The 16,681-nt window shown below is 43.5% G+C and overlaps 1 protein-coding gene across 1 annotated transcript in view; it reads left to right on the top strand.

Annotated features, from left to right (window-relative positions):
* ADAMTSL1 (ADAMTS like 1) overlaps positions 1-16,681 on the top strand; it is a 365,777-nt gene that overhangs the window by 285,343 nt on the left and 63,753 nt on the right. Inside the window, exon 15 of the mRNA XM_086629918.1 lies at positions 3,903-4,032. Within this exon, the coding sequence (XP_086486044.1) occupies positions 3,903-4,032 (130 nt within the window). The remainder of the gene's footprint in view (positions 1-3,902; positions 4,033-16,681) is intronic.

The following is a 16,681-nucleotide window of genomic DNA, read 5'->3' as shown; positions in this document are numbered from 1 at the left end:
CAGTATGGTGCCTTTTTACAGGATTGGGGAGTGACGCACACTACCAGTATCCCTCATTCACCTATGGGACAAGTGGTTATTGAATGAATTCATTTAACATTAAAGCAAATAACTAAAAAAAAAAAAAAAAAAAAAAAAAAAAAAAAAAAAAAGGGCAGTCTTCCGTATATTTCCCCACAAGAGTTAAATTTATTAGGATCAAAATTTGTAGGTAGTGCCAGCAACAACCACGTTACACAAACATGTTGTTTTAATCTAAGTGACCATGGTGAGTCCATCCACGAACAATTGCAATGGCTTGGAGAGCATTTGGGGAGAATTGTGGTAGAGGATTGTATATTGATATGTAAACTGTCTTTATGTTTCTTATGATTTAGTATATTACGTGTGTGAAAGTTGTTTGTATATATTGCTTGTATATATGCTTTGTGTGTTTTTTCCAATCAGAAGTGAGCTACTGGAAGGAAAAGCATTAACTGGTACCGAATTAATGACAAAGAATTACAAACTGGACTTAGTTGTAAGCACGTAACTTTGAAAAGAGAAGCTAGGAGGATTGTTATTGAACAACATGTTGCGATTTGCAAAATCCGCTGTTGGCCAGCAGAGCACATACCTGGCGGCCTTGTCGCACGCACTGGCCACGCGTGCAGCAACGCCGTGTCAGTACCTATTTCATAGACTCTGCTGAGGGTGTAAAAGGGATGGCTCAGAGCGGAGCGGAAGGAGGCTGCAGAGCACACTGTGTGGATAAACAGGGGACGCCCTGAAGGTGCCGTGCCTGCCTCTCTTCTCTGCGATGACCCTGCCGACTGACACCCTCCTGCTCAGTGGAATCTTGGATATAACGGAAATAGTAAAGCCCTCAGAAAGGGAAGTAGTATGCTAGAAACTGCTTTGCAAGGCTGTACCAAAACAACATGCTAGTAACTGGGGTGACAGTCTCATGCACGGGGTTTTCTTCGTGCAAGAAAAGAAAGGGGGATTTGTCGGAGTGCAGATCCTTGAAGAGACTGCACGAAGAAAACCCTGTGTAAATAAGGACTGGAGCTCTAACGTTAGGCCTCAGGGGCAGAATGCCCTTGAAGTTAAGGATAAGAAAACTATGCAGTATGATAAGGGAGTAGTGTTTGCTTAGAGCAGAGCTTCGCTAGGCGGGTACCTGTTTGAAATAAGCTGTTAAATATGACAAGCGTATGTATCATCCAATAATGGTGTAGAAAAGGTGTGGTCTCAGGATTATTGGCAAATACTGTCTATATAAGCAATAAGAACTGCGCAATAAAGGAGACTTCCTGCAGCTAACTCATATTGAGTCGTCTCAGTACTTCTCCAAATCCCTTCTCCGCACCCAGGGAACTATAGGCCAGTCAGTCTCACCCCTGTGCCTGGCAAGATCATGGAGCAGATCCTCCTGGCGACTATGCTAAGGCACATAGAAAATGAGGAGATGACTGGTGACAGCCAACATGGCTTTAATAAGCACGAATCCTGCCTGACTAATTTGGTGGCCTTCTATGTTGAGGTTACAGCATTGACGGATAAAGGAAGAGCAACTGACATCGTCTACCTGTATTCGTCCAAAGCATTTGATACTGTCCCACACAACATCCTTGTCTCTAAACTGGAAAGACGTGGTTTTGATGGATGGACCACTCAGTAGATAACAGATTGGCTGGATGGTCGCACTCAAGCTCAACATGAGCCGGCAATGTGCACTGGCAGCCCAGAAAGCCAAACGTATCCTGGGCTGCATCAAAAGAAGTGTGGCCAGCAGGTTGAGGGAGGTGATTCTGCCCCTCTGCTCTGCTCTTGTGAGACCCCACCTGGAATATTGCATCCAGCTCTGGAGTCCCCAACACAAGAAGGACATGGAGCTGTTGGAGCTGGGGAAGATGATCCGAGGGCTGGAGCACCTCTGCTATGAAGGCAGGCTGAGAGAGTTGGGGCTGTTCAGCCTGGAGAAGAGAAGGCTCCGGGGTGATCTTATAGCAGCCTTCCAGTGTACTTAAAGGGGGCCTACAGGAAAGCTGGAGAGGAACTTTTTACGAGGGTATGTAGTGACAGGACAAGGGGCAATGCCTTTAAACTGAAAGAAGGGAGATTTAGATTAGATATAAGGAAGAAATTTTTCACTCAGAGGGTGGTGAGGTACTGGAACAGGTTGCCCAGAGAAGTTGTAGATGCCCCATCCCTGGAAGTGTTCAAGGCCAGGTTGGATGGGGCTTTGAACAACCTGATGTAGTGGAGGGTTTCCCTGCCCATGGCAGGGGGTTTGAAACTAGATGGTCTTTGAGGTCCCTTCCAACAGAAACCATTCTATGATTCTATGATTCTATGATTCTATGATTCTATGATTCTCTATCCTTGAGTCATAAGCATGCCCTGAATAGGCTTGCACACATAAAATCCAATAAATTACTCAGTATGCCACTTTGCTATGGGCCTCTCCTCAGCTTGTATACTGAGAATCCATGAATAATTTCAGGAGTACAGGAACTGCGATGAGTTGCAGCACTTAGGTTCTGTTGAATAATGTGATGTCATTGTATGCCTGACGTGCTCTGGCATTAGAAACAACAAAAAGTATTGTCAGTTCTATTACACTGCTCTTGGAGCTGTTCTAGCTCTTCCAATAGTATTTTTTGTAAGAAAACAATGGTATTTTCAAAATGTTGTGAGATGTTTTGGAAAACTAATTGTCGGTTTTGAGAAAACGATTCAATTGTTATGAGTTCAGCTAATCTTGTCCTAAGACAGGAAGTAGGGATGAATAATGTAAAAAACATACTTCCACTTTGCTTGAACCACTGTGGATTAGAGTTTTAGGAAGTTCAGGCCAATCGTTATCCTCAGATCCCCTGGGGAAGAAGTAGGTCCTCTCTCAATACATACAATTTCCTATGGCATGTAGTGTTGCAGTCTCTGATATTCTAGCTTTCTAACTTGTGAGCCGACAAAACTGCAATATTCTACCTCACTCATATGAAAAGTGAGACAGAGCACCTGGTATGCCAAAGAGTATATAAGGAATTTGGTATCACCAAGGATTTCCTGAGATAAAACATAATTTCCAGGTCTTCTGTCTTCTCTCATAGTCCCAACAGCTCCCCTTGTCCTGTCCCAGCTCTCAGATACACCCTGCAGGTTTGCACCTTCAGTGTAGGTGCAGGTCTGCAGCTGCAGAAGAGTGACCGAGAGCAGCTGAGCTGTCTGACCTTGTTTTAATTTACTTTTGCAAGTATAGCAATCAAGCTGTTGCTTAAAATACAGCGTACCGAGGTCCAGGCCATCTTCACGCCTTAGCCTGCTTGACTAACAAATAAAAAGCCTCACCACACTTATAGTGAAAGGATGAGTCACTGGGAGCACTGGAAGATTTTCTGTTCAGGGCAGGTAAGTGGTGAAAGAACCTAGGGACTTTTCACTGCTGTCGAGACACATAGCAAGACTGAAAGCAAGGGCAAGTAAAAGACCAGCATCCCACCCCGCGTTTTGATCTGGTCATCTCCCAGCTGGCTGGGGAACAGGACAAAAAGGTATGGTAAGCAGTGTATGACTGCGTTTGGAAAATCGCAGGAGTTATGGCTGAAGGTTTTTCCCAACAGAAGAGATAAAAGGAACAGTGGTTTTCCCTACTCAGTCACGTACACTGTGCCAAGAAACATCCCCCTTTGGTAGGAATTCATGCCGCACTCCTCAAAGGCCATCAGTCCTGCCCAGGATGTGGACAGCAAACACCTCCCCGCCGCGCAGAGCCGCCTTCTCTCTCCCTGCCACCGGGGCTGCAGCTCCCGAGCTCCCAACCCAGGCTGCACAGCTTCACTTCCCCACATGCAGCAGCCCTCGGCTGCCCCTTCAGCTGCAGAGAGCTGGCTGTGACCACGTCTTGTTGTGCGCAGGTGTCCAGGAGGCCGTAGTGACCTGCTTGAACAAACAAACGAGGGAGACCGCCGACGAGATGCTGTGTGTTACCAGCCGCCGTCCCCCACAGCTGCTGAAAGCCTGTAGCCTGGACCCCTGTCCCCCAAGGTAGGCTCCTTATATCTTATCACCAGGCACACATATTTTTTCCAGATTTAAGAGAGATGTGATCGCTGACAAAGTTGAGAAACTGATCTTCAAGCTCCCCATGAATCGGAGACATTCGGGGCCAGGGATGCTTGGATCTAGGTGTTACTGAAATGACTCCTGAAGTACAAGAGCAGAACACGCAGAGGAGAGCCTGAGATGGCTCCCCAGGTTGCAGTACCAGATACTCAGCTGTATGGGCTCAGGAGGTCTGTGTCACTCCCCCCGAGACACCTCTCAACTGGCATGAAGTGAGCAGAGGTGATGTTGGTGAGTAAAGCTGCTGCTGGGTAAGGCAGCAGGTCAGAGCAGCCAGGTCGACGTCGTTATCGCGGGTGAGGAACCCAGGTCGGGGCACTTCGGTCTTGTCCAGGTGTTGTCTAACGGGTTTGGAGGAATCCATGACAAAAGCAAAACTGATGCACAAGTGTGGGTAATTGTAGTGCAGTACGTTGCCCAGAGCAACACTAGCAGTATAAATAAAAAGAATTTTGGATAACTGGTAATCCCAGACTCTATGACCTTTCGATCCAGAGGCACACGCTGCCTCACACATGCTCTTTCTCAGACTGCAAGGGCTTACAGCCTCTTCGTGCCACAGGCTTATTGACCGGGAAGAGCAAAGCAGCTGTAAAACCAAAGGAAAAACCTCAGACCGCTTGCCTGTTTGGGTCCTGCAGGCAGACAATTGACGGGCTGGCTTAACTTTACCTAGAGTTGTGTCAAGTTTAAGGAGACTTCTCCAACCTCTCCTCTCGCAAAAGGTTTTGCACAATCTGTTTCTTCCTGGCCTTGGGCAGCTTCCACAATCTTGACACTAAAAATAGCAGATCTTTGTCTGCAGGGATTCGCATCCATACCCTCCATGACAGAAAGTAGCTGTCATGAGGTACCTGTGGTTTATTTAAATAGACCTGGACCTGTCAAGTCTTCAAGATGTACTGTATATATATTGTCTTTATTCTTAGCTGTACATGGGTGCATTTACTCTCTTCCAGTAGTGCAGCAGATTTGAAATACATGGATTTATAACTTTGGACTATTTAAAACAGTTAGTGATATCCAGGTGGGAGATATTCCTTAGAGTGTATATTGGTAGGTGTATGTATGCTTTATGTGATAGCAGGCTATACAAAGGTATATCATTTTGAATATTAGGAGATTTTGGGTACACAGAGAAGGTTCACATTAAAAATCAAATATAGCATCAGATATGGCCAGCATCCATGAAAAATAAAGACATAAATAATAGCTTGATTGGATGATCAGGATTTTGAGTCTGGGCCAAGCAGAACTAAATAGGATGACACATTTCACGAAAGCATTACAACAATTGCTTATGAGGATAATGCAAACCTGACTTTATTAAATTGTCTGTATTGCTGGCAGTAACACACAAATATTTGACACCGTCCCGCATGACATCCTTGTCTCTGAATTGGAAAGACATGGATTTGATGGACGATCCACTCAGTGGATAAGGAATTGGCTGGAAGGTCACATTCAAAAAGTTGCGGTCAACGGTTCAATGTCCAAATGGAGACCAGTGACAAGTGGTGTTCCTCAGGGCTCAGTACTGGGGCCAGTGCTGTTTAACATCTTTGTCGGTGACATTGACAGTGGGATCGAGTGCGCCCTCAGCAAGTTTGCAGATGACACCAAGTTGTGTGGTGTTGTGGACACAATGGTGGGAAGGGATGCCATCCAGAAGGACCTTGACAGGCTGGAGAGGTGGGCCTGTGAGAACCTCATAAAGTTCAACAAGGCCAAGTGCAAGGTCTTGCACGTGGGTTGTGGCAATCCCAAGCACGAGTACCGGCTGGGCAGAGAATGGATTGAGAGCAGCCCTGAGGAAAAGGACTTGGGAGTGCTGGTGGATGAAAAGCTCAACATAAGCCGGCAATGTGCGCTCGCAGCCCAGAAAGCCAACCGTATCCTGGGCTGCATCAAAGGGAGTGTGGCCAGCAGGTCGAGGGAGGGGATTCTGTCTCTCTGCTCTGCTCTGCTCTTGTGAGACCCCACCTGGAGTATTGCATTCAGATCTGGAGTCCCCAACACAAGGACATGATGATCCAAGGGTTGGAGCACCTCTGCTATGAAGGCAGGCTGAGAGAGCTGGGGCTGTTCAGCCTGGAGAAGAGAAGGCTCTGGGGTGATCTTATAGCAGCCTTCCAATACTTAAAGGGGCCTACAGGAAAGCTGGAGAGGGACTTTTTACAAGGACATGTAGTGATAGGACAAGAGGCAATGGCTTTAAACTGAAAGAATATAGGTTTGGATTAGATCTAAGGAAGAAATTTTTTATATTGAGGGTGGTGAGGCACTGGACCAGGTTGCCCAGAGAAGCTGTGACTGCCCCATTCCTGGAAATGTTCAAGGCCAGGTTGGATGAGGCTTTGAGCAACCTGGTGTAGGGGAGGGTTTCCCTGCCCATGGCGGGGTGTTTGGAACTAGATGATCTTTGAGGTCCCTTCCAACCCGAACCATTCTATGATTCTATGATTCTATATTAATGCTTGAAAAGAACTTTGTAGGTGGAAATCTCACTGTAATTGATAGGTAGCAGCATCACTGGAGCTGAAAGTGCATTGTAGGAGATTGATCACCTATTGATTCTGACACGGAAAATAAATATTCACTGATTAAGAACAAATAAGGCACACTCATTTAAGCCAGTTTTGTGTTAAGTTGTTACAAAAGTAGTTTGAGAAATTGGGTAAATACTTTTTGAAATAGTGTGTGTGATAATCCATACCACTGTGATAACCTTGCTACCAGAGCAGAGCTAGTTTAAAGCAACTTGGGCGTGTAGTCCAAGTCCATGGATTACATGATCATACTGTAGGTGAGAATCAGGCCATGAAGCAGAGGTGAAACGGGACTGAGGTGGTGTGGGGAGGCTAAGAAGTTTTCATCCCTCCTGACGACCGCAACTGAGAAAAGGGGAAATGACTCCTTTGCATGTGTGTACATCTTCTCTCCCTCCAGCCCCTTGAGTCTGGATGAAATTGCCTGTCTGTGGAGATTTAATTGGCACAGGATGAAGAACAGAATGTGTTCTGCAAAATGGCTCCTCTGCTAAGAGCAAGGAGGCCTAGAAGTCATGGCTGCAGATAGCAGCTGGCGTGGCTAGTGGAAATAGAGCAAGAAGAAAAGCTCCTGTGTCCCCCAGGCAGGCTGTGACAGGACAACTTCATTATTTCCTACAAGCTTCTGAGGTGCTATGTCTACTAATGCCACTGTATTAAATACAATGGTATATTAATTTATTATTTACTATATAAAGATTGTTGCTTATAATCATTAATTACAACAGTCTTAAGACTTCCAAAGAGAACACATTATCAACAACAACAACAAAAAGTCTTTAGGGATTTCTCTTTGTTTTGATCATAAAATACTTCAGGATTCTTCAACAACAGGACATTCTGTGACTATAGCCTGTTAGTGAGGGATGGGATCCACCTGTCTAGAAGAGGCAAGAGAACCTTTGGCAGCAGGCTGGCCAGCTTGGTGAGGTGGACTTTAAACTGAAGAACTCAGGGGACAGCACCCAAAATGGCGGTTCTCACATGACTGCATCCAACTGGGGAATAAACTGGGCGAAGTAGAGCAGAGACAAATGTTCCTTAGCTGCCTTCCAAGATGAGAACTAGAAGATCAACTGCCTCAAGTGCATGCATACCAATACATGGAGCCTGTGGAATAAACAGGAGGAACTGGAGCTCTGCACTCAGTCATAAAGTTATGATATCATAGGAATAACTAAAATCTGGTGGGTGTTCACAACAACTCACATAACTGGAGGATCACAAAGGATGGCTATAGATTATTTCATAAAGGCAGACGGGGAAGAAGAGGAGGAGAAGTTGTGCTCTATGTTAAGGAGAACGTTGAAAGTATAGAAGTCAACTCCAGCAATTGTGGAAGCCCTATCGAATGCCAGTGGGAATGCTACTGACTTCCAAATCAAGACAATAAGGCCAACAAAGCAATATTTGGGTCACTTAAGCAAACTTCGAGTCAACAGAACGTGGTTCTTAGGGGTGACTTCAACTACCCAGACATTTATTGGAAGAACAATACAGCAGCTCACGTTTCATCCACCAAGTTCCTAGAATGTGTAGAAGACTGCTTCCTCATACAAATATTTTATGTGCCGATCAGGAATTAGGCACTGCTGGATTGCTACTCGCAAACCAAGAAAACCTGCCTTGTAGTATCTCGGTTAGTGATAGCCCTGGCTGCAGTGATCACAGTATTGTGGAGTTTGGGATCCTGCTGAGCACGCTGAAGGTTAGTACTAAGACAAAGGTTTTAGATTTCGAAAAAGCAAACTTCTGCTCACTCAGAGCTCAGTAGGAGGGATTGCATGGAAAGCTTCCATGGAGGATAAAGGAGCGAGCGAGTGCTGGCAGTTTTTCAAGAACGCTCTTCTGGAAGCACAAAACTAATTCATCCCTTTTAAAAGGGAGAGAAGTAGGTGCAGCAAGAGACCCCCTTGGCTTAACTGTGAGCTTCTGAGTCTGCTCAAACCCGAAAGAGAAGAGTATCAGAGATAGAAAAGCAGATGAGTATCCATTGAGAACTAATAAGGCATTACTACAAAAGCAAAAGTTCAGCTCGAATTGAAATTGGCCAGAGATGTCAAAAACTACAAGAAAAGGTTCTTCAGGTGTGTAAACAACAAGCAGAAGCAGAAGGAAAATACTAGCCTGCTGTTAAACAGGAGAGGTGAGTTAGTCACCAACAACACTGAAAAGGCAGAGGGTCTCAACACTTTCTTCACCTCTGCCTTTACCAGCACTGTTGGACCCCAGGCCCTGAGAACAAAAACCCAGGTTGATGCAAACACAGACCCACCATCAATGAAGGAAGAGTTGGTACGTGAACTATTTGAGAAGCTTCTACAAATCGACAGTCCCTGATGTTACCCACACAAGGGCGTTAAGAGAGCTGGTTGGCGCCATTGCAAGGCTACTCTCCATAGTCTCGGAGAAGTTGTGGAGATCGGGCGATGTCCCAGAAGACTGGAAGAAAACTAATGTCACCCGCATCTACCATCTACAAGAAGGGCTTAAAGGAAGATCCAGGAAATGAGAGCCTCAGTCTTACTTCAGCCCCTGGGAAAGTTATGGAACGAATTCTCCTGGGGGCTATCACAAGTCAAATGAAGCACATGATGGGAAAAGCCAGCATGGATTCACCAAGGACAAAACGTGCTTGACAAACCTGATCATGTTCTATGACAAAGTGACCTGCTCTGTTGATGTGGCATGAGCAGTGGACATCATCTACCTGGATTTCTCCAAGACTTTTGATACAGTTTCCCACAGGCTTCTCCTGGAGAAACTGATGTGTGACGGTCTAGACAAGTGATCTGTGCAGTGGGTGGGGAACTGGCTGACCGGCCACACCCAGAGGGTGGTGGTAAATAGCTTCTGTTCAAACTGGCGACCTGTCACAGGTGGGGTCCCCCAGGGATGGATACTGGGCCCAATGCTGTTCAATAGCTCATAAGTGATCTGGATGATGGAATCAAGTGTACCCTGATGAAGTTTGCCAATGATACCAAACTGAGCGGGAAAGTCGACACTTCGGAAGGGAGAGCCACGCTGCAAGAAGAGCTGGGTAGGCTGGAAGAATGGGCTAACAAGAACCTTATGAAGTTCAACAAGAACAATTGTAAGGTCTTGCACCTGGGAAAACATAATCCAGGAGTGCAGCACAGGCTGGGATCTACCCATCTGGGAAGCAGCTCTGTGGAAAGTGACTTGTGGGTCCTAGTGGACAACAAGCTCAATATGAGCAAACAGAGTGTTGCTGTGGCAAAGAAAGCCAACAGGGTGCTGGGTTGCATCAACAAGGACATCACCAGCAAAGATAAAGAAGTCATCATCCCATTCTACTCAGCACTTGTCAGGCCACCCCTGAAATATTGTGTTCAGGTTTGGCCCTTATTATAAAAAATGATGTGGATGGAGAGAGTCCAGAGAAGGGCCACAAAGGACTGGGAAGCCTGCTGTATGAGGAAAGGCTGAGAGAACTGGGTTTGTTCAGCCTTGAGAACAGAAGGCTTAGGGCATACCTTCTCACCACATTCCAGTATTTAAAGGGTAGCTACGAAGAAGATGGAGACTCCCTTTCTACCAGGAAAGGACAAGGAGTAATGGGTACAAGTTACTCCTGGGGAGATTCTGATTGAACACAAGAGGAGAATTTTTCAAAATGAAAACAATCAGTCATTGGAATAATCTCTGCAGGGAAGTGATGGATTCCCAACTTTGGACACTTTTAAGTCTTGCTGGACACCATGCTGGGCCGTCTTGTCTAGACCATGCTTTTACCGTGAAAGGGTGGACCAGATGATCCTTGAGGTCTCTTCCAATTTGGTATTCATTCTATGATTCTGTGATTCTAATTCCAGAAACCTTGATCCAGGATTCTGATGGAAATTCAGGCTAAAATTCTGTGCTTATGAATGCTGATGAAGGCATTGCTACTGACTGACAAGTCCAAAGCTTATAATACACTGTGGTTGTGAACTTAGATCCCTGTTACAGAAGTTCCCAATGGTTCTGTGAACCATTGATACTTCCCAGAGCTTTCGCTGACAGCTTATAGAGAGAGCTGGCTGTTCTCATAGTGTTGGCTCTTCTCTCCATTTTCCAGCTGCTAAAGTGCATTAACAGAAACTAAAAATATAAACCCCACTTTCCTGTAATGTCCTTGATGTGACTGTTGAAGCATGCAGTTGCGGTGGGTAGAGGAGGCAGTCTGCTGAAAAGGCAACTGAGATGGTGACAAATGTTTCAGTAGACAAGTGAATGTTGTCCACAGCATGAAGAAAAAGCTGAGAAGTCTTGCCCAAGAGAACAAAAATTTCCTTCTAGTATATTTAGAGAAATTATTCCAGTGATGTTTCTTGAACCAAAACAGCCCAGCAGGTTTAGAATTTAATGTATATATCTAGAATTTATTACAGTGCAAGATCTTGTTTGGCTTGAGAGGGAGAACATTTCTAAATTAGAAGTTCTGAGCTTAATGTTGCTTCTGCTACAGGCACTTTTGGTTACACGTGGCATTCTCTGTAGCCTCTCAAAGAGTTAGTTGTGTAAGACTCTCCTGGTCCAAAATTGGTTTCGCTGGTTTAATACAGATAAGAAAAAGCATTGAACCACAGAATCTAGTCAGCCTTTCTGGAGGGTCAGAGAGCATAGACCTCAAGACAGATACCGTAGGAGTAGTCAGTGAAGAATAATATCATTCTGGTTTTGTTTCACTATTCTCTTTGGACACTTAAAAGGAATAATGCTAAAGGGATCTTCACTGTTGCTGTTCTTTTTTCCCCCTTCTGAAAATAAATGTGGATAGACTAAAAGACTTCATTATCCACTTTGAAATTAGTCTGTGTTATCATCATCCTCTTCAATTCCTCATTGCTCTGATCTCTCCTGGAACAAAAGATGTTAAAAGCTAGAAAATACTGGCAATATTTCACATTTATGAAAGTACTGAAAAGTGATGGTGCTTGTATAGCAGCTGAGAGAGCTTTATAATTTCCATTGAAATTCTGGCTTATTATCTTAGCACATTACTATTCTGAGTCCATTGAAGAGTGGCAGAAAAACTAAACCACAGAAATGTGTGTTCAAATATTCACAGCTGTATGGAGTCAGCAAAATCTCATACCTAAAATTCTTACAGAAGAAGAAGAACCAGCCATTTTGAGTTACTTGGAGACCCAGCATGCTTTCTCCAGTAAAGAGATGAATGAAGACCATGACCATTTTAACTCAGTCATTCAGCTACTTAATTTGTGTTAATCAAGCTGTATCACTTCCAGAATTACATAGCAGTACTTGACCAGAGCAGTCTTCCCAGAAGTAAATGCAGAATAGCTCTTCAATATCTAGAAGTTTCTTCTCTAAGCTCAAAAACCAAAAAGGCAGATCACTCAGTTTTGCTAATTGCTGTGTTCGTATTCTAAATTACTCCAAAAACAGTCAGAAAAACCCTGTTTCAATGTTAGATTTACTGTTTTCAACAACGAGTCACATCCAAAATGTGTCTTTTCCTCAGCCTCCACAACCCAAAATACAGAGGCAGTCATCATCTAATCAGATATAATTGCCGTTGTTTATAACAGCAACAGCATGAGCACCTCGTGGTGAGCCAACAAACTCTTACCAAAGGGGTGAAAGAGAATATTGTAACTGTGGTTTTAATTATAACTGCTCAATAGCTTGGTCAATGCGTGTTGAAAAGATTTGGTAAAGATGTATGGAGGAGTGGAGAGAGAAGAAAAGCAATGAAAGCCAGATGGCTGAAAATGGAGGAAATTCCAGGCAATTTCTACAGCTTTGTTCTTGCATATTTTCAAAACTGAACTTTTATTCCTGTACAACAAAGAACAGCTGAATGCTACTATACCAAAGGAAAAAATAAAAAAAAAACAAAACAGTGAAGAAAAAGCAGACGGTTCGAGGAATAGCACAGGATTTCACCCCAGCATTCTTCCTTTACTCCTTCAAGCCTATGTTGTTGGCAAGAAAAGATAGGAGACGTCTAAGTGAAGGGTCAAGATAGCCTGAGTTAGGCTGGGCTCTAACTCATTGCATAGTATCTTCTTTTTCTCTTCCTTTTATTGTTGTCGTTTTTTTCCCTGCATCTGCTTGTTTTGTGTTTGTGCAACGAATTACCTGTTATTATTTTAATGTTTATTTGGTGAATGCAGTATTGTCCATCTGTTTTACTCTATTTCATTCCCCAGATGAAGTCAAACTATAAAGGAGGAAAAAAACCCAACATGTTTTTCAATGTATTCTGTTGCTGGTAGGTCAGACTTCGTTTAAGACGTGCTCCCATGGACAATCTGAAATGAATTCAATATGTATGAAACTGCCAGAGCTTTCTTTAATTCATTAAAGGTGACCTCTGTGTGTGGCATGGTGTCAATACATATATGTTTTGCATCACTCAGGTGAAATATTAGAGCATCTCTGCCTAGTTCATGAAACTAGATGATCTTTGAGGTCCCTTCCAACCTTAACCATTCTATGATTTGCAAGTCGTTATGTCTATAGATATTGCAGTATAGCCTTACTGGCAGGAGATACCTGTTCTTGTTTTGTGGCGGTCTTTTCTCAGAGGTGTAGGTTAGAATTAGCTCTAATGAGGCAATGATAGTGTTGCTGTCTCTTTGTGCCACAGAAAGATATTCAACCCCTTACAAACCTCTGGTATTTTTTAAAGTGGGATGTATTTAAGTCTATTTTGAACTGAAATGAACTGAGAATGGCTTTGACAGCCTCTTAAGATGTAGCCCACAGAGCCTTCTAGGATCACAGGCCAAAACGTGAACCATTGATGGACTAAATTGTAGAATGAGGCATTAGAAAGAATACGCTGTCAGGCAGGGTAGATTCACCCTTATTTGAAGCCTTTAGGTCAAGAAGCAGCTTAAACAGGTGTCATGGGCTCAGTGAGAGAATCATGATCCTGCGTTTTGTCTAGGTTTACTTTTCTAAAGACAAGTCCGTACAGAGGTCTAAGCAGGCAGTCATCCCTAAACCGCTCTGTTGTGCTGTACCTGCATTACCTGCATGCCTACCCTGCAAACTGTAATAACTCCCTGGCCTTAAAATGTATTAATCTATGACACAAAACCATTTCTATTTCCTTTTTTATAATATAATCTCTCCCTTTGTACCCTCTTCAGTTGTTAAGACATTGCCCAAGAGGTGGCTGACAGCTCACTCTTCCTCTTTTTCACATGCTTTGCTTGTGGTAAAGCAATAACTGCAGGCTCCTTGGTATCTCCTGCTCAACAGCAGTTACAGTGAAGTCACCAAGGGGACCCGTAGGAAGTGGTCCTTTTCAGCCATCATCTAAACGTGAAGCAAAGCAACTTGCAAGTTGCCAGGGTCAGTGGAGGAGCTCTGGAGCCTCTGTAACAGTCTGCCTTCAGCTCTTCTAATTTAAGATTTCAGACCTCTATCCCAGTCATTTTACTCTTAAATAATATGGTGATTCCTTAATTAGATATGATTTCACTCATAGACATTGTCTCTCGTTTCCGCTGATTTTCCACTCAGACTACTATGTTCATAAAATATTACAGTACATTTGTAAATAATTTTTTAATAATTTATACCATATTTCCTTTTCTACTTCAAAAAATGGTAGCTCACACTTCTTATTCAGAATCCTATATATCTAAATAGATTATTTTCCTCTACATAAATCTCCAGGTCACAAATTTTGCCAAGTTAATAGACCCTTGTGTTTTTAAAGCTTGGTTTGTGATGAATCTGAGCTTGAAGTTGTGGTAGGGATTTAGTGAGTCCCTCTGCAGAAGAAAATTTCTCTTCTTTTATTCCTAGCACTGTTAATTTCTCAGTTTTATTCACCTTAATACAGTCCACTTCTCTCCACCCTTCTCGTCTCTAATGCCTGTGCTAACCAGAAGTTAATATTCACTGCCTCTTCATATTTTTTCAGAATTTTGAACAAATATACTGTAATTTCAGCATTTCGTACATTAGCTTCTAATTCTTATTTTTTTCTCTAAATTTATTTTCTGTTCTCTTGAGTATTAATTTACTGCCTCAACAGCAGGATTTCACTCCCAAAAGCAAGTTTTCCCAACAGTGACAATAAAGAGCATGTCTTTGCTCTTGTGCCAAATATGAAGTTAAGTCAAATGTTTTGTGGTATAATGGCCAGGATTAACTTTTTCGCTGCAGCATTAACCTGTGAAATAAGCTGCAGGGTCCTATAAACAGTTGATTTCACTATGCATCATCACTTCCTTCAAAAAGGGGTGAAATCAAGAGCACCATTATATCTTCCATTTACAGTACTGCTGAAGTAACTTATTATAGCAGTAGTCTGAGCAATATCCAATACTTCCAAACCAATAAACCTTTATGGATGAAAAGATAAGGTACCTGAAAGGAGAACAAAAATATGGTATTAACTGCTGAAAATGTACTGTACTGTACCATACTTACACATTAGAGAGATTCACACATGAAATAAATAGAGGAGGCGCCTTCATTTCCGTTCAATTTGGAATGAATTAAGTACTTATAGAAGGAGCCAGATTGATTAAACAAAGAGTAGTATGTCTGCCAAGCAGATCTGTCTCATCTGCACAAGCACAGTAAGCCCTCCTATTTGTGCACATGAAAATTTCCATCTTCAGTTATGCGATCTCCATTTCTCTGTCCTCTCTCCTAACACTGTTAAGCATCAAAGGTCTCACTGGCGAAGTAGAATCATAGAATCATAGAATGGTTCGGGTTGGAACAGACCTCAAAGATCATCTAGCTCCAACCCCCCTGCCATGGGCAGGGAAACCCTGCACTACACCAGGTTGCTCAAAGCCTCATCCAGCCTGGCCTTGAACACTTCCAGGGATGGGGCAGTCACAACTCTTCTAGGCAACCTGTTCCAGTGCCTCACCACCCTCAGAGGGAAAAATTTCTTCCTTAGATCTAATCGAAATCTCCCCTCTTTCAGTTTAAAGCCATTGCCCCTTGTCCTGTCACTACACGCCCTTATAAAAAGTCCCTCTCCAGCTTTCCTGTAGGCCCCCTTTAGGTACTGGAAAGCTGCTATAAGATCACCCCGGAGCCTTCTCTTCTCCAGGCTCAACAGCCCCAACTCTCTCAGCCTGTCTTCATAGCAGAGGTGCTCCAGCCCTCAGATCATCTTCGTGGCCTCCTCTGGACTCGCCCCAGCAGCTCCATGTCCTTCTTGTGTTGGGGACTCCAGAGCTGAATGCAGTATTCCAGGTGGGGTCTCACGAGAGCAGAGCAGAGGGGCAGAATCACCTCCCTCGACCTGCTGCCCACGCTGCTTTGGATGCAGCCCAGGACACGGTTGGCTTTTTGGGCTGCCAGTGCACATTGCTGGCTCATGTTGAGCTTCTCATCCACCAGCACTCCCAAGTCCTTTTCCTCAGGGCTGCTCTCAATCCATTCTCCGCCCAGCCTGTACTTGTGCTTGGGATTGCCCCGACCCATGTGCAGAGTAGAGTTTGTAGTGTGCAGTTATCCATCAGAAATATGACTAAGCTGACATATACTACACTGCAACCAGCTGTTAGTAGATGTTAGCCATCCACAGTCTTGGGAAAGTCTTGAATCATTCATGCAGAGGTGAACAGCAATGCATTTAATTAACACCTGATGGATCCATCGATTTTTATTGTTGTAACTATTTTGAATGGAGGTTTGGGGTTTGGTGGGGTTTTTTTTAAATTATAATAGTTACACTGTCGCGGTTCCTATCTGAACAAAAGTGTTCAGATATGTAAGACAACTTCATTACCTTTCCCATGAGGAAGAAAAGTGCAGTCTAAAGTAATTACTTTCTCCAAGATCTAAGCCAGTTTCTCAGTCAGGGAAACTTGGGGCAGAAATGTATTAAGTTGCCATTCTGTAGTCTCCAGATTCTGCACACAAATCTATATTTTATTATAAATATTTGGATGGAGATACAAAGTGTTTTATTACAAGTTGCCAATATACATAATAACTTGTCCAACACCATCATTTTGAGTATAATAACTTTTTCTTCTATGCATTTCTTGAGTCAGAAT

This window comes from Tauraco erythrolophus, chromosome Z, assembly GCF_009769465.1.
Source record: "Tauraco erythrolophus isolate bTauEry1 chromosome Z, bTauEry1.pri, whole genome shotgun sequence".
Taxonomy (NCBI): Eukaryota; Metazoa; Chordata; class Aves; order Musophagiformes; family Musophagidae; genus Tauraco; species Tauraco erythrolophus.
Note: the sequence above shows the minus strand (reverse complement) of the source record. Positions and strands in the feature narration are given on the sequence as shown.